The 25,595-nt window shown below is 42.6% G+C and overlaps 1 protein-coding gene across 31 annotated transcripts in view; it reads right to left on the bottom strand.

The window, feature by feature from the left end:
- Positions 1-25,595, bottom strand: part of ADGRL3 (adhesion G protein-coupled receptor L3) — an 810,612-nt gene that overhangs the window by 83,291 nt on the left and 701,726 nt on the right. For 23 of the 31 annotated variants that reach the window (XM_048848457.2, XM_048848466.2, XM_048848467.2 and 20 more), the window contains 2 exons: positions 6,166-6,192; positions 1,265-1,433 (listed from right to left, as the gene is read on the bottom strand). In XM_048848457.2, the coding sequence (XP_048704414.1) occupies positions 1,265-1,433; positions 6,166-6,192 (196 nt within the window). The remainder of the gene's footprint in view (positions 1-1,264; positions 1,434-6,165; positions 6,193-25,595) is intronic. The other 8 variants (XM_048848459.2, XM_048848465.2, XM_048848444.2 and 5 more) reach the window with 1 other exon arrangement.

The following is a 25,595-nucleotide window of genomic DNA, read 5'->3' as shown; positions in this document are numbered from 1 at the left end:
TTAAAAAGTTTTAGAATCATTATCACAAATTTGGATTTTAACTAAAGCATTCAAGTCTGTTATGATGATTGCTCTTGAGATGAAATGACATGGAACAAAAATCTGACTCCAAGTTTCTTTCTCCAGTTTTAAAGCACGATGATTTAGCACAGCTGGTTCTCAAACTGCTTCCAAACAGCTTGATGGCCAAGGCTTTACTTGTCAACCTACCAGTTGCAATGCACTGCACTGAGGCTCATCAAGGGCTTGTTCCTGTTCTCATTCAAGTCAATGGCAGGATACCCATTCACTCGAATGGTGCAAGGTCAAGCCCCTACATCCTGGCATACTAAAGTCAATGGGAGTCTTTCAAGTGACTTCAATGGGCTTTGGATGTGGCCGGTAGGTGGAGAACAGGATCAAACTTCAGCAAGATCCCAATCCTACATTGTTATTGTCCAGCCACACAGGTCACGAGGCAGGATCGGAGCCTACACTGACAAGTGCTTACATTCTTTTCTATTTTAAGCTGAAAAGAGAAATTGGCCTTATTATTCCAGAAGTACATTTAACATTGGTAGAAGAAATTAATTTTTTTAAAGAGCTTTCATACTCCTGAATTTCCATGTTGTACAAAATGGATCTTAAAAATCTCTCCATGACTTTTTGGAACAGTTATTATATATATCGCACAATGCCATAGGACCTGTGTGCCTCAAATTTTTGAAAATCTTCCCCTTAAAAAAAATAAGTGAAGCAGTTCCTATTAAAACAAACACCTAATATGTGCATCTATATAGACAGGCAATTCTCAAGTGCTTTCTTCTATTAAATTAAGCCAAGATACACAGCCCCCTTCTTCTCTCATTTATACCCACGCAAATCAGAAGGAAATTCATTGATGTTACTGATGTCTCCATTGATGCCAATGAAGTTGTCTCAGTGAAACACTGGAGTAAGTGAATGGAGAATCAGGCCTCTGAAATCCAAACAACTCTCACGGGTATTACATTCTCCCTCCAAACTACATGCTAGCATTTTATATTGCATTCGATAATGTGATCTCCAACATCCTGATTGTTGATATGCCAGAGCCATGCATCTCATTTAGCATCTCATTCTCATGCATCTCTCCAATATCCAATCTAAATACAGTCCTTATTATGTAAACAGAAACAAGTCTGTTCAAGAAAAATACAAGGCACACTGGTAACATTATAGTGTGGTTTTTAGGCAACAAAATACCCTGCATCACTACCATGTAGCGTGGAATAATCTGTCTTACCTTTTTCTGGAGGACACAATGGAAAATGAATATAAACATTCCCTGCAGGGAATTGAAAATGGTGAAGAGATATGCCATGATGACTGTGCTTTCATTAATATACATAAGTCCAAAGGCCCAGGTCAGTCCTAAGAGGCAGAGTAGGGCTATTGCACCTATAACCCATGACCTGTGGAGAGAAAGAAAACAAATACAGAAAGGAATTGGTCTTTGACACATAGAGGAATTAGCACGTCTACTAGCAGTGATTACATTCCACTATCATTTTAGCAGAAGAAAAAATAATCAGATAGAGTTACAAAGAGGTGTTGGGTTTTTTGTTTATTTTTGACTAAAGCGCTTCTCAAATTCCATGCACTTTACTAATCTTTGAGCTTGAGGAGAGATACAAAAAATGAAAATGTTATGAGGACAGAAATTTCTCTTAACCAAAGCAGATTTGTACCATAAACATTTTTAATGCAGTAGCAGTGAATATGCAAATGATATGTAGATGCCGTTTTTGCAAATGGCTGAGAAAAAAAAAACACTTTTAAGGAGCTGTTTTGTTAGCCTCCACTGCTTTCACTCGTGAAGTTGGATTAGCTTCTTTAAATGCCCCCTATTTAACAGTCACTAAGGCACCTTTATTCCTGTTTTTTCCGCTTGTTTCTGATTTGTTGGTAAACTTTACCGCTGCCAGTTAAAACAAGGTAAAACTACTACACATGGCTGGGCAGGTGAGGGGAAGCTCTCTGTGCTTCTACTTCAGAGTTTCATTCTGAAGTGTAATGGTGGTGGGAGGAACATTCTCAATGTGTGGCTGCTTCCCCTCAAAAATGCATTTCACTTGGGTTGCTAGGATGGGCTGCAGGGGTAAGAAGTGACTCTAGACATCGGTTCACAGGCTTTTCCTTTTTGAGAAACCAAGATTGCTTAGAATCATAGAAGATTAGGGTTGGAAGAGACCCCAGGAGGTCATCTAGTCCAATCCCCTGCTCAAAGCAGGACCAACACCAACTAAATCAACCCGGCCAAGGCTTTGTCAAGCTGAGTGTTAAAAAGCTCTAAGGATGGAGATTCCACAACCTCCCGAGGTAACCCATTCCAGTGCTTCACCACCCTCCTAGTGAACTAGTGTTTCCTAATATCCAACCTAGACCCCCGCCCCACTGCAACTTGAGTCCTCTGCTTCTTGTTCTGTCATCTACCACCACTGAGAACAGCCGAGCTGCATCCTCTTTGGAACCCCCCTTCAGGTAGTTGAAGGCTGCTATCAAATCCCCCCTCACTCTTCTCTTCTACAGACTAAATAACCCCAGTTCCCTCAGCCTCTCCTCATAAGTCATGTGCTCCAGCCCCCTAATCGTTTTTGTTGCCCTTCGCTGGACTCTTTCCAATTTGTCCACATCCCTTCTGTAGTGGGGGGACCAAAACTGGACACAATACTCCAGATGTGGCCTCACCAGTGCCGAATAGAGGGGAATAATCACTTCCCTCGATCTGCAGGCAATGTTCCTACTAATACAGCCCAATATAGAATCATAGAATATCAGGGTTGGAAGGGACCCCAGAAGGTCATCTAGTCCAACCCCCTGCTCGAAGCAGGACCAATTCCCAGTTAAATCATCCCAGCCAGGGCTTTGTCAAGCCTGACCTTAAAAACCTCTAAGGAAGGAGATTCTACCACCTCCCTAGGTAACGCATTCCAGTGTTTCACCACCCTCTTAGTGAAAAAGTTTTTCCTAATATCCAATCTAAACCTCCCCCACTGCAACTTGAGACCATTACTCCTCGTTCTGTCATCTGCTACCATTGAGAACAGTCTAGAGCCATCCTCTTTGGAACCACCTCTCAGGTAGTTGAAAGCAGCTATCAAATCCCCCCTCATTCTTCTCTTCTGCAGGCTAAACAATCCCAGCTCCCTCAGCCTCTCCTCATAAGTCATGTGTTCCAGACCCCTAATCATTTTTGTTGCCCTTCGCTGGACTCTCTCCAATTTGTCCACATCCTTCTTGAAGTGTGGGGCTCAAAACTGGACACAGTACTCCAGATGAGGCCTCACCAATGTCGAATAGAGGGGAACGATCACGTCCCTCGATCTGCTCGCTATGCCCCTACTTATACATCCCAAAATGCCATTGGCCTTCTTGGCAACAAGGGCACACTGCTGACTCATATCCAGCTTTTCATCCACTGTAATCCCCAGGTCCTTTTCTGCAGAACTGCTGGTTAGCCAGTTGGTCTCCAGCCTGTAGCGGTGTGTGGGATTCTTCCTTCCTAAGTGTAGGACTCTGCACTTGTCCTTGTTAAGGAAAGCGCTCTGAGCTTTGGACAAACAGGTCAGCTGGTGTGTTTTAGTTTTGTTAACTCAGTGTAAGGAGAGCTGGAACCGCCAACCAGGAAGGGGCAAAGCTATCTTAAGTCACACTGAAACTTTAAATACTAAGTCACATGGAGGGGTTGATACCCTCCTCCATAGGGGTACCCAAAAGCCAAAGCGTGAAGAGCAGGACAGGGAGCAGAAGGGAACCCAGTCCTGACTTAGGCTCTGCTCTAGCACCCACTGAAATGAATGGGAGTCATCACACAAACTTCAGTGAACGCTGGACTGGACCTTAATCAGAGTGCTACTCTGCTGTCACCAATGAACTTCCACCCAGTGGCCAAAGTGGGGAGTGCAGGGCAAGCAGCCGCAGTTGAGGATCACTCTTAAGCCCAAGGTCCAGGTTTCCCCCTCGTTTATGCTGGTGTAAATCAGAAGTAACTCCACCAAAGTGAATGGAATTATAGTATGTAAACCCAGTTTAGGTATGAGGAGACTCAGGCCTAGAAGCCTGCCCAGACATGCTCATTCTCCACTCGCATCTCTCCTCTTTTTAACTCTTCTTCTTTGAGAGAGGCTTTGGATTGACTTCCCCTAAGCATGGAGGCCTACATCGTAACTCTTCACCACATCTGTGCCTCTGTTTACTTCAGACCTGGAGTGCAACAGCTTTGAGCTATCTGCTGGGAACAGCAGAAGAACTTGAAGGATCAAGGTCCTGATAGGGAGGAGTGAGCTCGAATTCTGCTTAATTTTCAACCTGCTCAGACATTGCAGGCTTGAAAAAAACTTGGCTTGAGATAGAATAGAGTTGGGTTTGCATTCTGCTAAGGGAAGGGAAGGAATGGGGGGGCGGGGAGAGAGAGGAGCTGGTGAAAAATCCTGTGAGAAACCCAAAACATTTGCAGCCGGGGATGCCAATCTTGTAGTCATGCTGCTAGGACAACATGTCAGCCTTCACTTTAAGTCCCTGTGCTTTTATAAGGGTTTGTCCTAAGCAGAAACACACTCTTGTTGTGTTAATGTTTCTCACTGTTCTTCTTTAAATATTAGAAAGAAAATACAGTATTAGATCTTCCATGCGATTATGTATTATTTATCCATGCGACCAGAAGAGCTCCCCTGAGGTAACTACTTATTTAGACAGTTTTTTAAAAAAAATCCCTATTATCTATCTAGCAAACCAGAACCAACTCCTTTGAAGCATTTCCAGTCAATTCTGTGAATAAATATTTAGCACTATGCAAATTAAAAATGCAGTCTCAAAATCCTTCTGAAAAGCAGTCACTTGATAAAGTTTAATAGCTTGGCTGTTTTAAATATTTTTCCTGCCAAGATTCCACCAGCAAGGAGACCACATTATGATCTTAATTGCAAAATCAAGTCATTTTTACAAAAAAACTAATAATGCAGCAACAAAGATTTTTCCCTTGTGTACTTGTATATTTTGGTCGTTTAAAAATGACCCAAATGGTAATTGAAAATCACCCTATCTCCAGTTTCAGCCAGTTCTTGAGTCTAAGGAGAGCGCCTCAGATGACAGAGATGCATAGGAAAGAGTGAACCGTTTATATGGTAGTAACAGAAATATGCTACCTTAGCAGCTGAAAGGAATCTTTGGGTTAGAGGAGCCACACAGCAAAAAGTGTGTAATATACAAAGTTCTGATGTAGAAAACAGACCTGGAGGTAAAGAGGGGGTGGAAACTGCATAAAATTGTTCCCTCCCCTACCCTTGAAAAAAGAACTGAAAAATGAAAGAGAATATGACAATGGTACTGGAAAAAATGAACACAAAGGACTCTTCACCAGAAGAACAAACTGAAAGTCTATTGCAAAGTTGTTATGCTTCCGTTATTCTACTTTTTCTCTTTTTTTTTTCTTTTTTGGTTGCAGGACAAGAAATGTTGATATAAAGTGCATAATTTGTAAGTTTCTTGCTTCCTTTTGTTTTGAGCTCTTTGTACAGACTTGTGTTTCTGTTACAAGTTTTTCACAGTCTTTTTTTACAATTCAATTCTAAAGAAATGGAAAAACAAAACATAAAATGTTGGCATGATTGAAACCCTGAAATTGACAATTTGTGACAACTGTGCATTCTCATCTTTAAGGAGACATTTTTTCCAAGCCTTGCACAGAGATTTAGCCCCCATTAGCTTCAATAGGAGTTATACTGATTAATACCCATGCATCACTTTGAAAATTTACCGCTAAATTGCATTAGGAATCCCAAGCCAAAGCCCTCCTTACCAACACAACACACTTGATGCACAGAGAGACAGAGCGTAATGAAACAAGAAAGCTGCTATTGGTATAACAAGTCTGTACTACACAAGATTGCTTTAACATTTGCAGTGAATTCGGGTGATGTCCAATCAAGAATTGTGAAGCAGATAAAGTGACAATTGTTTGGCAATGCATATGCAGCATGTTTACTCTGCATAGAAGCTGTATGCCTGGCCATTTTCCTGCAGTTTGCTCTTCTGCCTCAAACGTGAATGACAGAAGCTTTAATGATTTTTCAATATTGATCTGCCAGCTGGTTCATGAGACCACACTGATAAATGGGATTTATCAGCCATTCAGGTCATTCTTACTTGATGAAGGGTCTGTTATCCTCATAGCTAAAGAATGCATAGACAAAGACAAGAACACCAACATTAGAATATAATGCCAGAAAGAATATTTTGTAAGAAATAACCAAAGCTTATTCCCAGCCTACCACAAACAATGCCACAGCCTCCTCCTCAGGTGTATCCCCCAGATACTGACCAGACTGGTTTACTTATCAGAGGATCTAAATTACAACAGCAATCACGGCATCACTTATGAAAGTAGCCATCATTCCCTGAGTTCTGTAGCTCCCCAGCTGCAGTCTTCTGTTGCTTATAAAATTTCAATTGACTTAGAAATCTATTTTTTAAAAAATCATTGCTGTCTATGGAGAACATTAATAGAGGAAATCTAATGTAGTCATCCTGGAAAGCTTTGATATGTTTAGATGGCAAGCTTCACTGTACCTCAGGCATTCTTTGTCCAGTGTATTAAGATGTACTATAGAAGACTTATCTTTTCATTATTAGTTTTTTTCATAATTGTAACTCCCAGGTTCCCTATTTATGAGTCAGACTGCGATATTACCCTCTTTTAAAGATAATGGCATTAGAATCGTCTAAAACTCTCTCCACTGATTGCAAGGAGATAGGAAAATGTTTACCTATTTACTTCCATTTTATGGAGAGCAGGGAGGGGGAACAATGTTGTTCACCAAACAAGATGGAGAAGCAACCTCACTTTAGCCAATTACAAATAATTTAAAACTGCCTGTTCGAAATAAGGTTCTGGAACACATGATTATTTGCAGCCATTTTTCTAGTGGAAGCACTTCAACCTCTTAGGACTAACTCTGCGCTTAGTTGCCCCGGTCTGTATCAGTGTGGCTTCATTGATGCCAACTGAGAGCAAGGCAGGTCCCAGGATTTCCCTCTTCTCCCCTTGGTGCCTTCCACTTTTGATACCATGACCTCTTGCAGCAGCTGGCATTGGTACAAGAGAGGGACCCTGGTTCAGCGTGTTCATCTCATGCCCAGTGACAGCTCTGCAAGTGTGCGTGTGTGTGCCTGTCCTGATGAGACGTCCCTCCGTTGATGTTGGTATCAGAAATCTGTCATGTCTGAAGGGACCAATTCATAGAATCATAGAAGATTAGGGTTGGAAGAGACCTCAGGAGGTCACTTAGTCCAATCCCCTGCTCAAAGCAGGACCAACACCAACTAAATCATCCCAGCCAAGGTTTTGATATTACCAATTCCATATTACCGGAGCGCAAAAAGAAATATCGCCATATTTCTTATCCTCCCTTATCCTTCCCATAATGGTCATGGTATGCAGCCTTTCAGGGTCAATTTTTGCTCTTATTTATACCCATAACTCCCTCTGGGCATCAATGGGGGTCAGAATTCGGCCCTTAGTGTGTGAATTTAGCCCTGCATTTCATGCAAACTGCTCCGTTCTGTTTCTCCTGCACACAATACGTGGCTGAGTTAGTGTAATGTATGCAGAGACAGGGCTTAGTACCATGCCATGGCTGGCTAATGGCAGCTTTGTCCCTGTACTGGGCAGGTGAGCTGTGTTTGCCAGTGTGGGCATCGGGGGTCGCAGGGTGGGGGTGCAGGGAGGACACAGAGAGCTAGCTGAGCTGGCCAGGCGCACAATATATGCCACTCCAAAGGGGACCATGCGCCCTTCCATCACTGGCAGCCTCCACTCCCCCGTTCTTCTCCCTGTGTCCATTGGGAGTAATTCCAGGAAAGTCACTGGAATACCTGGATGTGAGATCAGGACTAGGCCCCGAGCGAGGTGGGAAAGCTGCCCCCAGTCCCGGTCCAGCAACCCTGCCCAACTCATTAGCCAGGCTGCCTGCGCCCCCACTCACAGCTCCGCTAACTCCACCGCACCCCACCCCACGCCAGAGTCGACTCCCGCCTCCGCACCATCACCAACACCAGTGGGCTGGTGGATCCATTGCTTTTCTCCAGCATCCAACCAGCACCTCCCATCTTGTGCACTCTGCGCTGGCCTCCCTCCACTACAGCCATGCTCTCACCCACGAGAGGATGGCCAGTTTCTCTACACCTGGCCTCTTTGCTGCTTGGCAGCATGCAGGCCCAGGCTGGGGGCAGAAGAAGCCACTGTCGTGGTTACATGCAGATCTCTGCTGTGTTCGGATGCTTGGGGATAGCTTTTCATCCAGGGGCAAAGCCAATCTAACTGCTTCCCAGGGGGATGACACCTGACTTCATAATATGGACTTTTTTCTAGCAGGGAAGCCTTGGAGGCTGGGAAGGGAGGGCTCGGGGTAAAGGATGAGGGAGGTTTCTGACATCTGGGACTCCTGGCTGGAGCGAGTCCCACCCTGAATCATCCTCCCAGGCCAGGAAACACCTGTGTCACTCCCCGGCCTATACTCTTGGTGTGGCTCCTCTCCTCACTACTGGGGGAGCCGGGTCAAGTCAGGAGCAGAAGCAAAGGGTGAAGAAGGGAAGCAGTGAGCATCAATGCGAGGGTCTCACCACTGAGGTAGGGTGGTGGCTGGGAACTGGCCAGAGAGGAGGAATCAGCCTGAGGGTTGTTGGGTTGGGGCCCATGAGGGAGGCTATTGGTGGGTTGTTTCACTGGGGAAAGGAGTGGGAGCTGGGAATGGGGTAGGATTCCCGTTCGGAGGGCAGAGTAAAGGGAGCTTACCACTGGTACCAACAGTCTACAGAGCAAGCCCCTAGTCTGAGGGCCTGTTGGTTTCTGTCTCCCTCCATGAGCAGGGGCTCTGACTGTAACTTAGGGGAGGGGCTGAATTGGGGTTCCAGGCACTGCACCATCTCTGCCTCAAAGGGGCTGCGAGAGCAGCAGGGCAGCCAGCCAGCCAGCCCCCTCTCAGACCCCTGCTATTGCCTGTTGATGCTACAGCTGGGGACTTTGGTACCCGGGCAGAGGACAGGCAGCCTCCAGCACTGCCCAGCTGACAGCAACCCCTAGTGCAGACCACAGTGTGTCCTAGCAGAGGGCAGGGGGAGAGGAAAGCAGCAGGGAGCACACTTCAGCCAGCTACCCAGGAGGAAGAGCCACAAAAAGTATCACTGCAGAGGCAGTCAAGACAAGAAGGGCAAAAGGGACAGGACCAGTCCTTCTGTGTGGTCTTCTTCAGCAGCTGAGCTCCCTGGGGAAAGGAGAATGTCACTTAATGCAGCTGTTCCTGGCTGCTCCCCTGTCCCCATGGCCACACTGATGGGGCCAGGCAGATATTTTGCAGAAGGTGGAGCAGTGACTAGGTAGAGCAAGACACAATCTTTTCCCTCCACACGTCCCCAGCATGGTGCTGTCCGCAGGTCTGCTCCCCGCCTCGATAAGCCATGGGAAGTGAAGGAGAAGAGTGTGCAGGCTTCGGCCTCATAACCAGTTTTCTGTATTTTGTAAGTCAGTGTGAAGTTGGGTTTTCCCCCACTGCCTCCCCCCTCCAGAGTCTTTTCTCTTAACAGTGAAAGGCTCCGGCAGCGGGGAGCTGCGCCGCCTTCCCGGCCACACCCTTTCACTGACATGTGTAGCTACACCACGCAGTATGGATGCAGCAGGCTTTTCATTGCAGCGTGTAGCTATACATACCCTACACACCGCTGCCCATGGTGTATGGTGTAGACACAGCCTTACTGTCTTAGTTTCAGCTGTCACAGCCTTTTCTAAGTTTTTGAGTGAGTAGCAATGGCCTTTCTCCAAGGTATCCGGAGGGTCTGTTTTATCTTTGTGTAAACAAAATGTGTAATCGTTGGATTTGCCTTTTAGCTTAAAGTTTTCAAAAGCACATAAGGGTAAAATTTTCAAAACACTGAAGTGACTTACAAGCCTAAGACCTATTTTCCAAAGTGACTGAGGCACTTAGGAGCCTAAGTCCTATGGACCAGCTATTCAACGGTATTTAGGTGCCTAAAGATGCCAATAGGCCCTTAGTGGATTTTCAAAAGCACCCGAGAAGGTAAGTGCCTAACTCCAATTGATTTCATACTTCTGGCTCATGTCATGTAGGTTGCTAAGTACACATTTTTATTCTTCATTTTGATTTAAAAACAAAAGTAGCTTTATGAAGATTAGCTCACATGTAAATATCTGAACACCAGAGCAGACCCTGCTTCCTGGTAAAGTTCAGGGTGTTGTATGTTGTTATGATTGCTAGTGTAGCATTATTGCCTATGTTGAACACAAGACATTACAGGAAAGGGACTACAGCCTTGGAATGATATATTACCAAATCCTGACTGAGGGAGAATGTAGCTGATAGCTATAACATTTTGGCATGATACTTAGATACGATACAAGGAAGAAAAAATCGACCCCAAGTCTTGGTGAAATGAACATAAGATATCCCCAAAACTGTAACACATGTATAAGGAATCAGTAGAGAGTCCGTATTTAAAATACTGTGAACCCCCATCTGTTTCTTCCTAACCCCTGGCAACTAGTGCTTAGCTTATGCCCCGAGACATGAGGATCTAAATCACCACACTTCTTTGCATCCTGTCTGACACCATGGTGGATGGCCTTATTATCCATATAAACAACTAGTCCATTTTTGAATCCAACAAAAGCTTCAACTGTAGCTTGGGGCAATGGGTTTTATAGGTTAACTATGTGTTGTGTAAATCTCTTAAAATCCGATTTAAATTACATGTCTTTCAATTTCATTGGGTCCCCTTGTTCTTACATTGCGAGAAAGAAGTGTCCACTTTACCTCCAGTATTCCCTGCAATGTTTGCAGGACCAAACAGTGTCTAAAGTTAGGCTCCTACATCCCCATTTAGGCAGCTAACTAAATGGCCTGGTCTTCAAAGCAGAGAGCATCCAGCAGCTCTCCAGATACAGAAGGGATGGCGAGGGATTAAACAGGCATCTGTTTTTTAAAATCGTGGCCTACACTTCTGTGACTCTAATCCCTCAATGCCAACTGGCAAGGGCGTTACAAGAATATCCTGATTCCGATCTGTACATTCTGGTTCACCAAAGAATGTTTTATGTGAGGTCTTAAATGAAAGCCAGGATCACATTGGTCATTGATACCACTGTGAAATATAGGCACAGATACTATGCAAGCAGTTATGTATGTCTACTAAAAACGTGTTCCCAAAGTCTGTATTACGGCACAGTTGACAGACAGGTTTTCTGCCAAACAAAAGATGTTAAGCCAACAAAGTGGAAGCCTCATTTACACACAAAGTCAATGGAGAGGGGAGAGTGAAGTCAACAGGGAGGCAACACACTGGAGAATAAGCTACAGGAGGTTATCCTGACTCTGGGTACAACCACTGAACTTTGGGGGATATAAGGAGAAGGCCAGGAAGACACCCCTTTATCCTTCCCTTAAGAAGTAATCAGGCAGAGCAGTTACGTTCATGGAAACAGGATCACAACCAGGCTTGGTTGAAAATGCTGCAGAAGACGTCTAAGGTGAGATAAATGTCTCTAGACCGAAGGATAGCTTGTTAAGTTTAGTCTCCAGAAATCATGTTATGATTTTGTTTTATATGTAACCTTTTGTTTCTGTTATCCTTTCTCAACATTTCGTGCCTCTTGAACCTTTGCTAATACGTTTATTGTTGTTTTCACTGTAAACATATCTCAGAGCTGTGAGATTAAGCTAGGTGCTGATCCTGAGTTGAACTGTACAAGCTGGTGTGTACACTCTTCCCTTGGGGACAGTAGACCTGGAATCTCTCTGAGTGTTCAGCAGAGAAGGGGCTGGGTACAGAGGAACACTTCAAAGGGGGTTGGGGACTGGGTCACACCAACTGTTAACTTGCAAGGCGAAGTAAGGGCTGGCATAGCCCAGAGGAGATTGCTTAGGTGGTTAACGGGCTGATGGTGTCAGGGAACTGACACGCAGTTAAGTACAAGCATTTCTGCCACTCACAGAAGGTGGGGGGTAAAAACTTGACTGAGTCATGAGTACCCTGAAAAGCATCACAACTTCTAACATCTCCCCTATTATTAATTATATATTTTTATTACACACACACACACACACTGTATTACCATAATGCCTAGGACCCCCTCATGGATGAGGATCCTTTTATTCATCCTCTCCCTTAAATAAACAGTGCCAACCTTTCCGTTCTCTAATTCACTCAGAAATCAACCTATGGTTCTAATCATTTTCATCTCCAGTCTCCTGACCCCTTCTATTTCTGTTCTATGTGGGATTTGCTGAAGCATTTATGTAACTTAGGAGCACAAATCCTATTGACTTAGGCTCTATTTAAAATCCCAATCGGTGTTTTTGGAGACAGAATGACCAGAAATGTGAGAGTGCAAGTGAACAGCACAGTCTTGCACTTCAAAGGGACATCGACAACCTCAAAGTAATATACTGTAGACAAACAGACTTCCTCATGTATGTGCTACTTGCAACCTACATTATTAAAATTTGAACAAACTTTTGAAATTCAATTACTTTAATGATTTATACTGTTTGCTTGCATTTTTTGCAGCTGGGACAAAAACAAATGAAGTAAGTCTGTATTTTAGTTTTTTGTTTTTGTTTTTTTACAAAATCTAACTTTTCAGCCAACTTTGAACGGAAAGCATCCCATTAATGTAAGACATAAATAACCAACAACAGACGCTATGATTTGTGCAGCTCAACACTTGATAGTTTAATCTTAGGTACCTCTACTTAAAAAATACCTATGACATTTCAAAGTGTTTCCCCTTATTCCTGAGACCAATAACAGGTTCAGGCTTGATAAACGTGGACAAAGGGTGCTGATACCAAAATCCTTACTCATATGGGTAGTCACTATGAGCATAAATAGTCTGCTGAGCAAATATGGCAGAAATGAGCCCAAAGTGAGTAGGACCTTACTTGGCTTCCATGGGTGATCAATGCTCTGAAAAGCAGAAAGGTTATGCGTGCTCCTCAAAAATGATTTGAAATGATGTGTATAATTCATTTTCACAGCAAGTGATTAAACTGTAGCTTCCCTGAGATGGGAATTCCTGTAGTCAAATACGAGAAGGAACTAAATCAAAATGTGATGTTATTTTCCATTCGTATCTGCCATGGGATATGGTGCGTGTGTTTTTTTCTTCAGTTTTTTTACATTTGTAACTGATGCAGTAAGTTATGGCAAGCCTTGGCAAACCCTGGCACTGCATCTGTGGAATAGCTTTTGCTAGATTAACATAGCCAGAATCAGCAGGAAGGCCCAGATGAGAGTTCAAGACCTTACTGCACATAAAAGAAAAAGAGAAACATTAGACTGCCTGCTTTTCGGCGATCCCTCTGGGTGTATTGTGGGGTAATCGGCCCATTCAGCCTTGTTCCCAGAAGATACAGCAGGCTAGCCAGCTGCTCTCAAATAGCTACAATGGTGCCTGGGCTATCTACCCAGTCACTGAAGATGTTTAAATTGGGTAGCAGGCTCCTTGCACTGTGAAGGATTTATTTCAGGTAGAAGGGATGGGTACTTTTGTTGGGGGAAAGGAGGTCAAGGAGCCCTGCAAGGGGAAGAGAGAGTGGCCCTAGAAGAGGAGCAAAATAAGCCTTGGATAATTCAGGTAAATGCTGGGCAAGGATCTGGGGCCAGTTCATCACTCCCCTGCACCTGGGGCAGTCACCTATGCCAGTGAAAACTGATTGCCAGGTGGGTGCATGTCATGACCACATCAGAACGGGAGTGCCGTGTCACACTGGTGTCAATGAGGACACAAAGGGTAGGGCAATGGGGAAACACAGCCACAAACAGGATCAAGTCACTAGACAGCGGGATCCTTAAAAGTGCCTGTTGTTATCAGACACTCAATTCCCACTGACTTTCAATGAGAGTAGGACTCCTAACTCTCTTACACAGTCTTGCAAATCTCACCCACTTAATATCCACCACTCTAGGCCACCTTCTTCGGTCATTCAGGCGCAGGATTTGGAATTACTGCACCATTTGCCTGGTTATATCTTATAACATCAGGCCTCTTATTCCCTTTTGTTTCAACAGGAGGTTTTCTGTGATTTGTTCTTAATTATTGTAATTGAAAAGAGCAATTTTGTTAAGCTCATCTAATTTCTGTAAGTAATTAATTGCCCTTAAAATTGCTTACCCTGTTTATTTCCTTCCTTCTAACTTTGCAAAGACGTGCCATAATTATTCAAAACACAGTAAAGTATAACCATGTATCTGATTGTTTCCGCATGATACAGATTCGATAAGGACTTTGGCCACATTTGCATTTTTCAAGCAGGGCTTTGCAGATAAAATACTAAATCTGTGAATTTTTAAAACAATAATCTTGACGAATGGTTTCATAGCAAGACCTTGGGTATTTAATATCTTCCAGGACACTCTCTCGATCAGTAATTATTGATTGGCTTTTATTTTGGAAAGAAGACACCTGTCAGTGGAAAGATTAGTGCTTCCTATTGCCATTCAACATTAATGTAGCCATCATGAAAACAATAGCTAAACAAGCAAAAAAACCGATAATCTATTATTAAAAAAAAAACCTAAAACTCCGTCCAACAGGAATGGACAAAATATGATGTTGCAATCAACGTTTACCATCTGGACAAAAATGTGCATCAAAATAAATGCAATTCCAGGTGGTTTTCCATTTCAAAGACATAAAATATTAGCAATTTTCCTTTAAGGTGTTTGCAAACGCTGCACACTATTAAAAATAGAATATGTAGCACATTTGCTTGGTAGGACTCTTGTAAGCACTTAATTTTGTGTATGTGCAGCAGATGAATGTCTTTCTTCTGGTTTTGCATATTAGAAATTTGATCATGCAGGGATGCAGATGTGGGTTGTGTGACAGGAGTACTGACCAATCTATAGGGCTGTTGAGCATGATGCTTTGGTACATAAGATCCAAAAAGGTGTAGTAAACTGACTGCTAAGCTTGTGAGAGCACTGTGCCAACATGCATTAGAAATTATAGGGCCATAAGGAAACGTTATGATCACCCAGTCTGACCTCCGGCACAACACAGGCCAGAGACCCTCACCCAGTAACTTCATCCATCTAGCCAAATAGTCTGTGGTTAAACTAGGTGAATAATATCACCCCTGATGTGGGGTAAGTGACATAGGATCTCAGACCCATTTTCAAAAGCACCTAAATCACCTAGGGTATGTCTACATGGCAAAAACCAAGGTGAGTCTCAGAGCCCGAGTCTACAACTTGTGCTTGTGCTATGGCGCTAAAAATAGCTGTTTAGATGTTCCATCTTGGGCTGGAGCTCAAGCTGTGAAACATGCCCCCTCCCCACCCCCCCAGTTCAGACCCCAGCGCAAGCTGGAACATCTACAGCTACATGGCTACTGAGCCCAAGTCTGTAGATCCAGCCTCTGAGACTCGTTACTGTGGGTGGGTTTGGTTTTTTTTTGCCATGTGGATGTACCCCTAGACACTTGGACATTTTTCAAGTGAAGCTGGAACTTTCTGTAAGGTTTCCAAGTGACAGAGAATCCCCCATGTCCTTTGGGAAGCTGCTCCACTGGCTATCTGTCCTCACTGTTAAACTTTTACACTTTATTTCCAGTCTGAATTGGTCTAGCTGCAACTTCCAGCCATTGGCTTTTGTTATGTATTTGTTCCTTAGTATGAGATATCTTTTCCCAGTGTAGATTCTCATATGCCTCTATATACTTCGGACGGAAGTACTGGAGGAAGTGAGATTTGAACCTATAGTTTCAAAAAGACTATAATTAGTCCAAACAGGCCAGTTAGACTCTTACACTGTCTGGGAAGGATAGAATTAGAAGCACTGCTGTGTCGTGGCTGGCCCTGCTCTCACTCTTCCTTCTCAATGATGTGCTCGAATAGCCCCTCCTCCTGGTTAGTCGAAGTAAATGGAAATCCTAACAATCACTGTTATTAATACACATTATGATGAATTCATCAGTAGGGCTTTGGGGTACAGGGTAATAGAAATATTCACTTCTACTACTGCAAATAATCATTTGCATTCACTGGCTTGCACATCAACACTTATCCCTGGGTGGTGCCCTGGCTCATCCCCATCGCACCCGCTTCCCGGATATACTCAGGAGGGCTTGGTGTGGGTGCACAAAATCCCCCATTATTTAGCACTGTGCACAGGTCTCGGAATAATGGGCCCGATCCTTAGTGATCATCCTCGCTTCCCCAGTGACAGGAATTGAGGGGCGCCGAATGCCTTGCCGGTTTGGGCCTTACAACCAAGCCTTTCGGCTCAGGTGCTGGGCTGAGCAGACTCTGAGCACGAATACGTTGGTACTTTTTCTCCGCAGCCTTCAGCACCCTGTAGGATGAGCCACAGGCGGAAAGTTATACAGCATGATCTCTGCATGTTGATAGGCAACTGTCAGTGCAGAAGTCATGAAGGATTAAAATGTTTCTTTTCTGCAAGATGAGCCCCCATCTGAAGCTGGTACAATATTACTGCCAGAGCCTGCAGCACCACTAACCATTTCCAAGAATTGTGTCTTCAGGTGATCATACAAATTGCTACAGAAATTAACAAAGATTTAATATACAGATATGAAAAGTGATCTCTATTATCTTTGTATTGTCATTTGTTTTCAAAAACACACCTATACTACTGAAAAATTAATCTGGCTTTGGTAAAACGACATTCAACAGAAAAAAACATTAAAAAAAATCCTTACCAACATTACTGACCTATTCTCTTATTATTAAAGTGGAAGGAAGCTTAAAAAATTAGAATCTAACTTACTTTTCACTGCCCTGAAAGCAATTTGTTTACTTTATCGCATTTCAATCCGATTGGTATATGAAACTGGATCCATCAGTTTCACTTTCTGTTTTGCATGATACTGTGTCTGAGCACAGATTGTATTAAACATTTCTGTAGATTAATATTCATTTTTTCTTTTTAAATTCATTATTTTTTCTTTTCAATTTCATTTCTATTTATTAAAGGTTTTCTAGGTACTTTTCAAAAACCTAATTTTGGGGCCTGAACTACTCACAACTGTGTCTTTAAATATGGTACATAACGAAAATATGAAAATGCGTTTATACTACCCCTACACCATATATATAATACATCATCAATGAAATGCACGGACTTCAATGGCAGTTACAGGTGCTCAACACATTCCAGGATTTGGGTCACTGTATTTTGGTTGGATCAGTTAATTTCAAAAGAAGTTGTTTCCCATGGCTGTAGTAATATGAACAGATGTGCCATCTACAGACTCATGAGTTAATCATAAGCTGTAGCTGCCTTGGCAATCAATGGAGAACAGGACATGAAAATGGATAGCATAGTTAGATGGGCACTTTTTCGAAGTGGCTTGTCATTTTTAGTGGCTTCATTTCTGGGTGCCCAAATTTACACACCAGAATGTGATTTTCAGAAGTACAGATTGGTCTATCCCTAATGTTAAAAAATCATAAATCAGACCCAGCAAAAGACATAGGAGTGGCTTTAAAAAAAATCAAGAGATTTTTTAAACAATAAGAAATGGTGGTTCTTTTCTTTGCCTCCTATCTTTGAGCCTTTAGGACCCACATTTCCAAGCATATTTTCTGCAAATATAGGAGACTAGAAACTTATTTTTAAATGAACGTTGCAATTCTCACATAAGCACATGACTCCAGAAGCTGGGGCTTTAAGAAAAAGATTAACTATTGCGAGACACTTGATTAAACCACAAGAATTCAACACATCCCAGGAGCTGATAAGAGTGAAAGTTGTAAGGAGCTTCAACTGGAGTTGTGGGTTATCAGCACCTCTGAAAATTAGGCCAGAGTTTTCTAAAATTGGGTGCCAAAAACGAGAGAATATGGGGGCCCAGTTTTCCTTCCCAAGCAATGAGTGCCACAGCTTGGAAAGTTGGCTGCTCTTGGTACCCCCCTATGGAAACAGGCAAACAGCCATTCTCCCTATCCCGCAATTGCATTTTGTGCTGCATTGCTTTATGTGACAGAATCTATTAGCGTGCACTAGGCTACCAGATGTCTCTCTTCAGATGACAATGGTGAGATGAGAAATATGGCTCTTGTTGTGGGACAAATGATTCAAGAGTGTGAAAAATAATTATTGTAGTTGGCTGAGAGAAATTGGTTTCCCTTAAATTAAATTCTGAAAGGACTATTTTTTTGGTCTGTAAAACTTTAGTGCTCGATCCATCCTCAACTCCCGTGGAATTCAATGGGAACTGAGGATGTTCATCATCCCATTGGATGCACTGTTGTATTAATTTAGATGGAATAAATAGGACAAAGGTGTTAACCTAACTCAGTTACTGCTTAACATTAAACAGTGTTAAACAAGGCCTGGGGTTTGGTATATAGAGACTTCAGCCTGCTTAGTACTATGGCAAACATCATTAATGTTTTTTAAAAAATTGTATGAAAGATACAGAAAAGAAGGAAAAACAGTTAAAACATTTGAAATGTAAAGTATTAAATAAGGCTTTCATTTTAACAACTTTTTTGTTTCTTTTCGTTTTAGCTGGAGAGAGTTTTAGAAGGAAAAGCCCTCTGTTTGATTGTCTCTTAGAGGGTATCAAAGGTAGTAACCACTGTCCTTTTGGGGAAGAGAGAAGAAGTTATCTGAGCTGGGATGGAGCTGTGGTTAAAATTCCATTTGATTTGATATTAGGTGGTATTTTGGATTTGGCTGGACTGAGATAGGTGGTGATATTATTCAGGTACCTTTCTTTGGCTTGGTTTGGTTAGGACATTTTTTACAATTAAGATGATGAAGGCCTGAGATCCCAGGAGATGATGTAGGTAGCAGCCATAATGGTGAAGCTTGCTTTACCGATAGCATCCATCTTCTGTTCCCTTTTTTTAAAATTTCATTTCTCCTTCCCTCCAAAAAAGGCTCTTTCTTGAAGGACCCACAAAGGGAATGGTGGGTGGAACAGACTACCCTTCATTATTTTGCCTCCAATTAGGCCTAACATTCAACACGGCAATTTCGATTCCTTAATTTTTTTACAATTATCACAAATTGGCCCAATTATTATAACAGGGCTCACAGTTGTGTGGGATCAGGTCCTCAGGATCTCGATTCAGGGAAGCACCTAAGTGTTGATTTCAATGGGATTTAAGCATATGTTTTCCTGAATTGGGGCCTCAGTAACTAACACCATTCTTTCTCGCTTAGAAAATAGCACAAATGGAATAAATAATGATCCAATGGAACTTGAGTTTGTTAATTCAGTGTTTGTTGTATTGCTAAAGAAAGAGGAATGCTAGAAGGTTGACACAGAGCAAGCAAGCTGCAACAACAATAAAATGTAGGTAAAAGGATTTAATGCTGGGATAAAACTATCTTGAGGTCCCTAATTAATTCTCTCTTTTAAAAAACTGAACTAACCAACAAGTGGAAAGTTTGGGTACCAATAACTAACATAATGGAAAATAAATTCCGAGGAGGATGCTTTTTGTATGTGCCGAGATATCCTTTGATGGACATTTTCACTGAACACAACTCTCCAGTCCTACTTCTTATTCTTTGTGAAGGCCCACCCTAACTGTGTTTTAAAGGGCCTCCAACTGACTTCAAAGCGAACTTTGAGACGGGTTTTGTATACTATGTCTATAAAATGACAGTGGCACAAAATGCATGGAAAAAGGGAAGGAGAGTTAAAACAAATTGAAAACTCCTGATACACGGCTTCATTTTTTCATGGGTTTGTAATTGCACTTGGCTATAAAGGCATATATTTCACCCTTCCAAAATAGATAAAATAAAACCTCACAACCACATACTGCACCATGGGAAAATGTCAGTGACAGCAGTTTGGCTAAGTGGAATGCTAGCAAATCTAACCACAGATAGAAAGCAGGACAATTAAAAGTGTGGGAGTGGCAGGGGTGGGGGTGAGGGGGAGACAACACACTGAGATTTCAAAGAAAATGTTACCCTGTTTAAAAAATAGAATGCATGACTTATGGGCTCTCGTTTTCTGGAATGATGAAGCATGCTTCAATCCCTCCCCTCCAGCCATTCGGAAGCACATTAAGATTCCTGCATAACTTTAGGTATGGCAGGTGTCCAATATCATTGAGGAATTCTTTCAAACTAATTACAGAATCTGCCTTATATTAATCAAATAATCATTCCATCCCTGGAGCCAATACTTTCATAATAGGATCAGTTTTGGTTACTGTAACGGCCCCAAAATGATGTCATGCATAATTCCCAATGACACTAGACTGCAAACAAAGTAATTCAAATGGCAGTAGGATGAGGAAAGCAATCCAAAGGGGAGAACATAAGCACCCTCCTCTTCTAACAGTACTGTGACCAGAATAACCATTATTTAAATATTTCTGATTAAGGAGCATGCCTCTTATCGACCTAATGTAATTGTGTTACAGTCATTGGGGAGGATGGGGGGCGGGGGTTATAGGAAATAACATTCTTTTTCACAAAGAACAGATATTAAACAAATAGGAAAATGTCTGAAAACATGAACAAGCCTTGGCAGGTCACAGTGTTTGCAATGGCCAGCGGAGAAGAGAATGCATCAAGGCCCTAGTGCAGTAAAATACTGACACATGTGGCTAACTCTACGTGGTTCCACTGAAATCAGTGAGACTACCCCTGTGGTAAAGTACCTTGCTGGATCAGGGCCTAACTGCACAAAGAGATGCGATCCTTTGGTCTATAAGGCATTCTGGATTCATGTGAGTATCAAAAAATACACATGTGTACCAGGTCCCTGAAAATCTGGGCCACATTCTCTCTTGTGCCCAGCATCCAGTGAGCACAATGGGACAACTGCACAGCGACTAACTGTGGCTCCCTGATTCCATGGCTGGCTCTGCACTGGTTCAATCTACTTTAGAGCAGAGTCAGAGCTGTTCTAAAGTGTTCCATGTAGCAATGCCTCCCTGCCAGGGACCATCTCCCAGCTGGAGATCTCTGGAATGCAATGTTGTTCTATACCATTCTCTCTAATCTCCATGCAAGAGGCTATGGGAGCGTGGGCATGGCATAAGAGGCAGACAGATTGGCTTTTCACCAGCTGGGCACTCCTCATGCTGTCACAATCCCCAGCTTGGAAGATCCATCCATCTACATGTAATACACTCTCCCAGTGAGTTTGGAAGGATAGTGGACAGCACTCATCTATGACGGAGCGGTGTATAACAGCAATACACCATTCCTTTGCTTTGGTCCCTGAAAGTTAATTTCATTCTCATGCACAAGGTCTATGCACCACTCCAGCCCATTTAAACCCCCAAAATGGGCCCATGGCACAGAGGTGAATTTCGTCCTGACAGAACTAGTCGAGACATTCTCAGCTGGCTTTATCTTTCCTCTGCCTGTTGAGACTTCTTCATACTTTTCAATGGCAGCAATTTTGTGGGTGCAAGTTTATGGCCATGACTATCGAATCTACCCACCGCTCTACCTAATAATTTAGCGATCAGCACCTATAGAACACGTGTTATGGTAGTTCTTACTGGCAACACTGCACATGACTTAAACAACTTAAAGAGTGAGACTGCTGCAGGGAAGAGGGCTAAAACCCATTCCTGGCTAGAATCTCCTGAAGGACAAAGAGATGTGAGACGATTCCAAGATGGAGCCATTTTATTTCTTCATTACATTTCATAATATTCCATTCATTTAAAACCTTCTGAAGCAATCCTAGTTTTCACTGAGACTGAGCCCTAAATATCTGAAAACATAAAGAGGGTTTTTGTTTTGAAACTTACTGAGGAGGGGACGAGAGAGTTAAAACCAGCTTTATCAAAAGACCCCAGTTACAAACTTGTTTGTTATAATTACTTAATACATACATCATGATGGTGCCCAGATGCTCAGCTAGGGCACAGTGTCCTATTGTGCTAGGCATGGTATAAACATAGGGTGAACCCTGGGTCTATGGAAGTCAATGGGAGTTCTGCCATGGACACCAGCAGAGTCAGGATTTCCCCCACAGATGTAGACACTGGCCCTGCCCTAAAGTGCTTATGGGTTCTCCATGAAATCATAAATTTTCCCATACAAGATGAAAACTTTTCATTTGGAATTACAAGGCAGATCAAGACTGTCTTAGACCATGGCAAGGCTGCTACCTCTCCATACTAAACTACATGCCTGAAGAGCCAAGACAGAATGCTGGACTTATTTATTATTGGTAGCACGCACTCTGTGCTGGACTCTTTCCCAACACTTAAGGAGCGTGCCCCCTGTTCCAATGAGAACACAGACCAAGGACAAGCAAGTGGACAGAGCTCAGGGGAAGGCTTTATACACTGACCTAAAGCTACAAACTAACAGATTATAGATTTATCTTTCTGAAAACTGCTTGTCAAGCTGGAAAAGGTAACATGGGTGAGAATGAGGCGGCTTCTGATCCATCTAAATGTCAAGGTGTTTCCTTGACTCTGAGCATAACTCATGGATGCTGAGAGTTAAATGGCTGGACTTTCAGATTCTGCCATGTTAGCCCAATAATAAAGCCACTGTACCTCATGGTTTAAGGCTCAGGATGTTTATTTCTGCAACTCTGCAGAAATCCTTCAGCCATACAGCACCTGGCTCAGACGCTGCCCTTTCAATGGCTCTTCTGTTGGCACAGTAATTCATGGTACCCCAGGGGACATCCCAGGGCTTATCAAGTTGATTCGCTTAAGTGGAGTTATTTGGCTATCCATTTTCTATGTCTCATAATGTATTTCCAACCTTAAAGCGACATAAGCAAGCACCAGATTGCCAAGGTGCTTATTAATTGCCTATTCAAATATTTTACAGCTTTTATTTTTACATCGCCACAGGGATTTGAATATTTTGTAGTTGTCAAGTTGGCTGAGGATTTATGTTGCGAGAACTTTGTCATAGCTTAATGCAGAACAGCAACAGGAAATGAAGTGGGAGAACAAACTTCCATTCAGTTCCCCTAATGCTGTAAAGCTGTCATACAAATATCACAGCCAAGCTCTTCATACAAAAGGCCTTATTTGTTTACAAAAAATAAACAAAATAAAAACAATACTCATCAGCGATCTAACATTTTGGAACCACACTAAAGGCTCACAGAGGTCAGCCAAATTTTTTGGCACCTACAAGTTTTTGTTTTCATAGATTTAAGACAAAAAAGGACGATTCTAATTATATTGTTATATAATTCTTATACAATTTAGGCCATAGCATTTCACTTAGTGATTGCGGAATGAAGCACATATCTTGTAGTCGAGCTAGAGCATATCTTTCAGAAAGAAACAAGGAAACTTGATTTAAAGACTTCAAGTGATGGAAAATCTACCACCTCTCTAGATAAGATATTCCAATAGTTAATTACCTCCAGTGCTATAAATCTATATTTATTTCTAGCCTGAATCTAATTTCTAATTCCAGGTAGGTACTTATAGAATGTGATCAAGTAACCTCTTAATCTTTTCTCAGGCAAGTTAAATAGATTGAGTTTCTGTCTTTCACATATTTTAAAATGAAGAATGTTACTGGTAATGAAGCAACAGGTTTGGAAAGATATCAGTAAGGTGTTTTAAAACATTTTTATTGCTTGTGTTTTCAAAGCATTTTAATTTAGTCAAATCAGGAACAGACATTCATCTGCCAAAGAACCTATAAAATATTTTACAATGACACTGTAATTGACATAACCTGTAACATAAATGCCTGGCATTTTAACAAAGGTACTAGAGATTAGCACAAGTAAAGATAACTCAGTAGATTATTGTTATCTTTGCCTTAATTATTATATTAGTTTATTGTTAATTATTATTATTATTTTAATTTAGAAAAGTTCTGAGCTTTCTGGACAGGTGACCTTGAAAAGATTCTTCTCAGACAGCAAGTCTACACAGCTGATATAATATGAGTAGTAAAATTGCTAGTCCCGAGTGTTATTAAATGTATTGTTGATTTAAGATCTGATCCTTAGCTCACTGAAATGAATGGGAAGACTGCCACTGACTTAAGCTTTGGATCATCTACACTTTTAAAGTGGACTGATTGTTCCTAGTACCTAATATAGCCAAGAGTCTGAAATAGTGCTGATGGAAGAGGGGGCATTGTGGTACCTAGCAGCCTGCCACCAGATCAGGAATGGACAGTAATGACACATGGTCAAAGGGGATCACAGCTGAAACACAGAACATAATCATGTTCCCAGGCAGGCGGGGGAGGGAGGAGGGTTGTAACCTGTCACATACCTGAACGGAGTGGCTTTTTCTTACAGTGGCTTTGGCAACACTTGTGGCAGTGAAGTGTCCCAGAACTGAATGGACAGCAGTAAGGGACTGGAAATGGATGTAAAAGATACCACCCGTAAAATCAAACTTTGCAAGCTTCTTTGTCGCGATATCACCTGTACATCCAAGTTCCCCATGCCAGAACACCTCACTTTCCCGGGGCACCATGTACCTTCTGCTTCTGTAAGCAAACAGGAGCCAAAACTGGTGGATCTGGCAGCTCCACAGTCTGCTTCCAACTTCCACCAGTCATTGGGAAATGTCCTGCATTTAGGAGCTCATGAGCAGGGGCTGAAAGGGGGATCTTAGAGAGCTCAGCCATTTCCCTGCACCCACAGCCTCTTCTATGGACAAGTAATTGTTTAGGCTGCCACAGTTTGTCAAAGGAATCTCCCTTTCCAAATAAACTCTTCTCTTATCCCAGAGATTTTCCATCTGCGTTGCAAAGTGGAGGCTGAGAATATGGAAAGAAACAGGCTTTGCTCAAAGAGATCTTTCTAATTGCCCAGGACATCTAAGGAAGCGCCAGCTGTATTAAGAGAAAATGAAATAAACCCAGCAGAGAGACATGTACTGCTGACCCTGAAATGAAAGTTCAGTATGGATAGGTGATCTACAAGAGAGATGGGGCATCATGGGAAAAAACTGAAAGGGAAAAACTACAATAAAAAATACAGTGTGAGGCTGAAGGGATACAAGACCCAACCTATTACTCCCTTGGGGAAGGGAGTTAGTGGAGGGGCAAAAGGGGCAGGGCACGTGGGCTTATTAACTGCACAGAGCCAGACAAAACACAGGGAATCTTAGGTGTAGTCTATGCTACAAAGTTTTGCTGACATAGCTATGTCGGCTAGCAGTGTGAAAAAAATCGCACCCAGTAGCCGCCATAGCTATGCCAGCAAAAGCCCTAGTGTAGGCACAGTTACACCAGAAACAAAATCCTTTTCCTAGAAAGCTGATCTCCTTACACCAGTATAGCTATGCTGGTAAAGCATATGTAGCTCAGACAAGCCCTTAGACTCAACCCCATGGGGCTCAGAGCATCCAAGCAGAATGCCCTCCTCTTCACATGTCAACCGAGGCTCCCCCCTCCCTAGCAGAGATGCCTCATGGCCATGCTGCTTGGTCTATGGTGAAGCACCACTCCGTTCCCCTCCTCTGCGGATTGCATGTTAATGCTTAGAGTCGCTGCTCTGTTGCACCACCTCTGCAGAATTACCGGGAACACCCACATCTCAGGGGTTACACTCAGGGGTCACTGGAGCTTTGTGGGGAAGGATGAGGGGCACTCTGCAAGG

Source organism: Caretta caretta, chromosome 4 (genome assembly GCF_965140235.1).
Source record: "Caretta caretta isolate rCarCar2 chromosome 4, rCarCar1.hap1, whole genome shotgun sequence".
Taxonomy (NCBI): domain Eukaryota; kingdom Metazoa; phylum Chordata; order Testudines; family Cheloniidae; genus Caretta; species Caretta caretta.
This window is presented reverse-complemented; position numbering and strand designations above follow the sequence as displayed.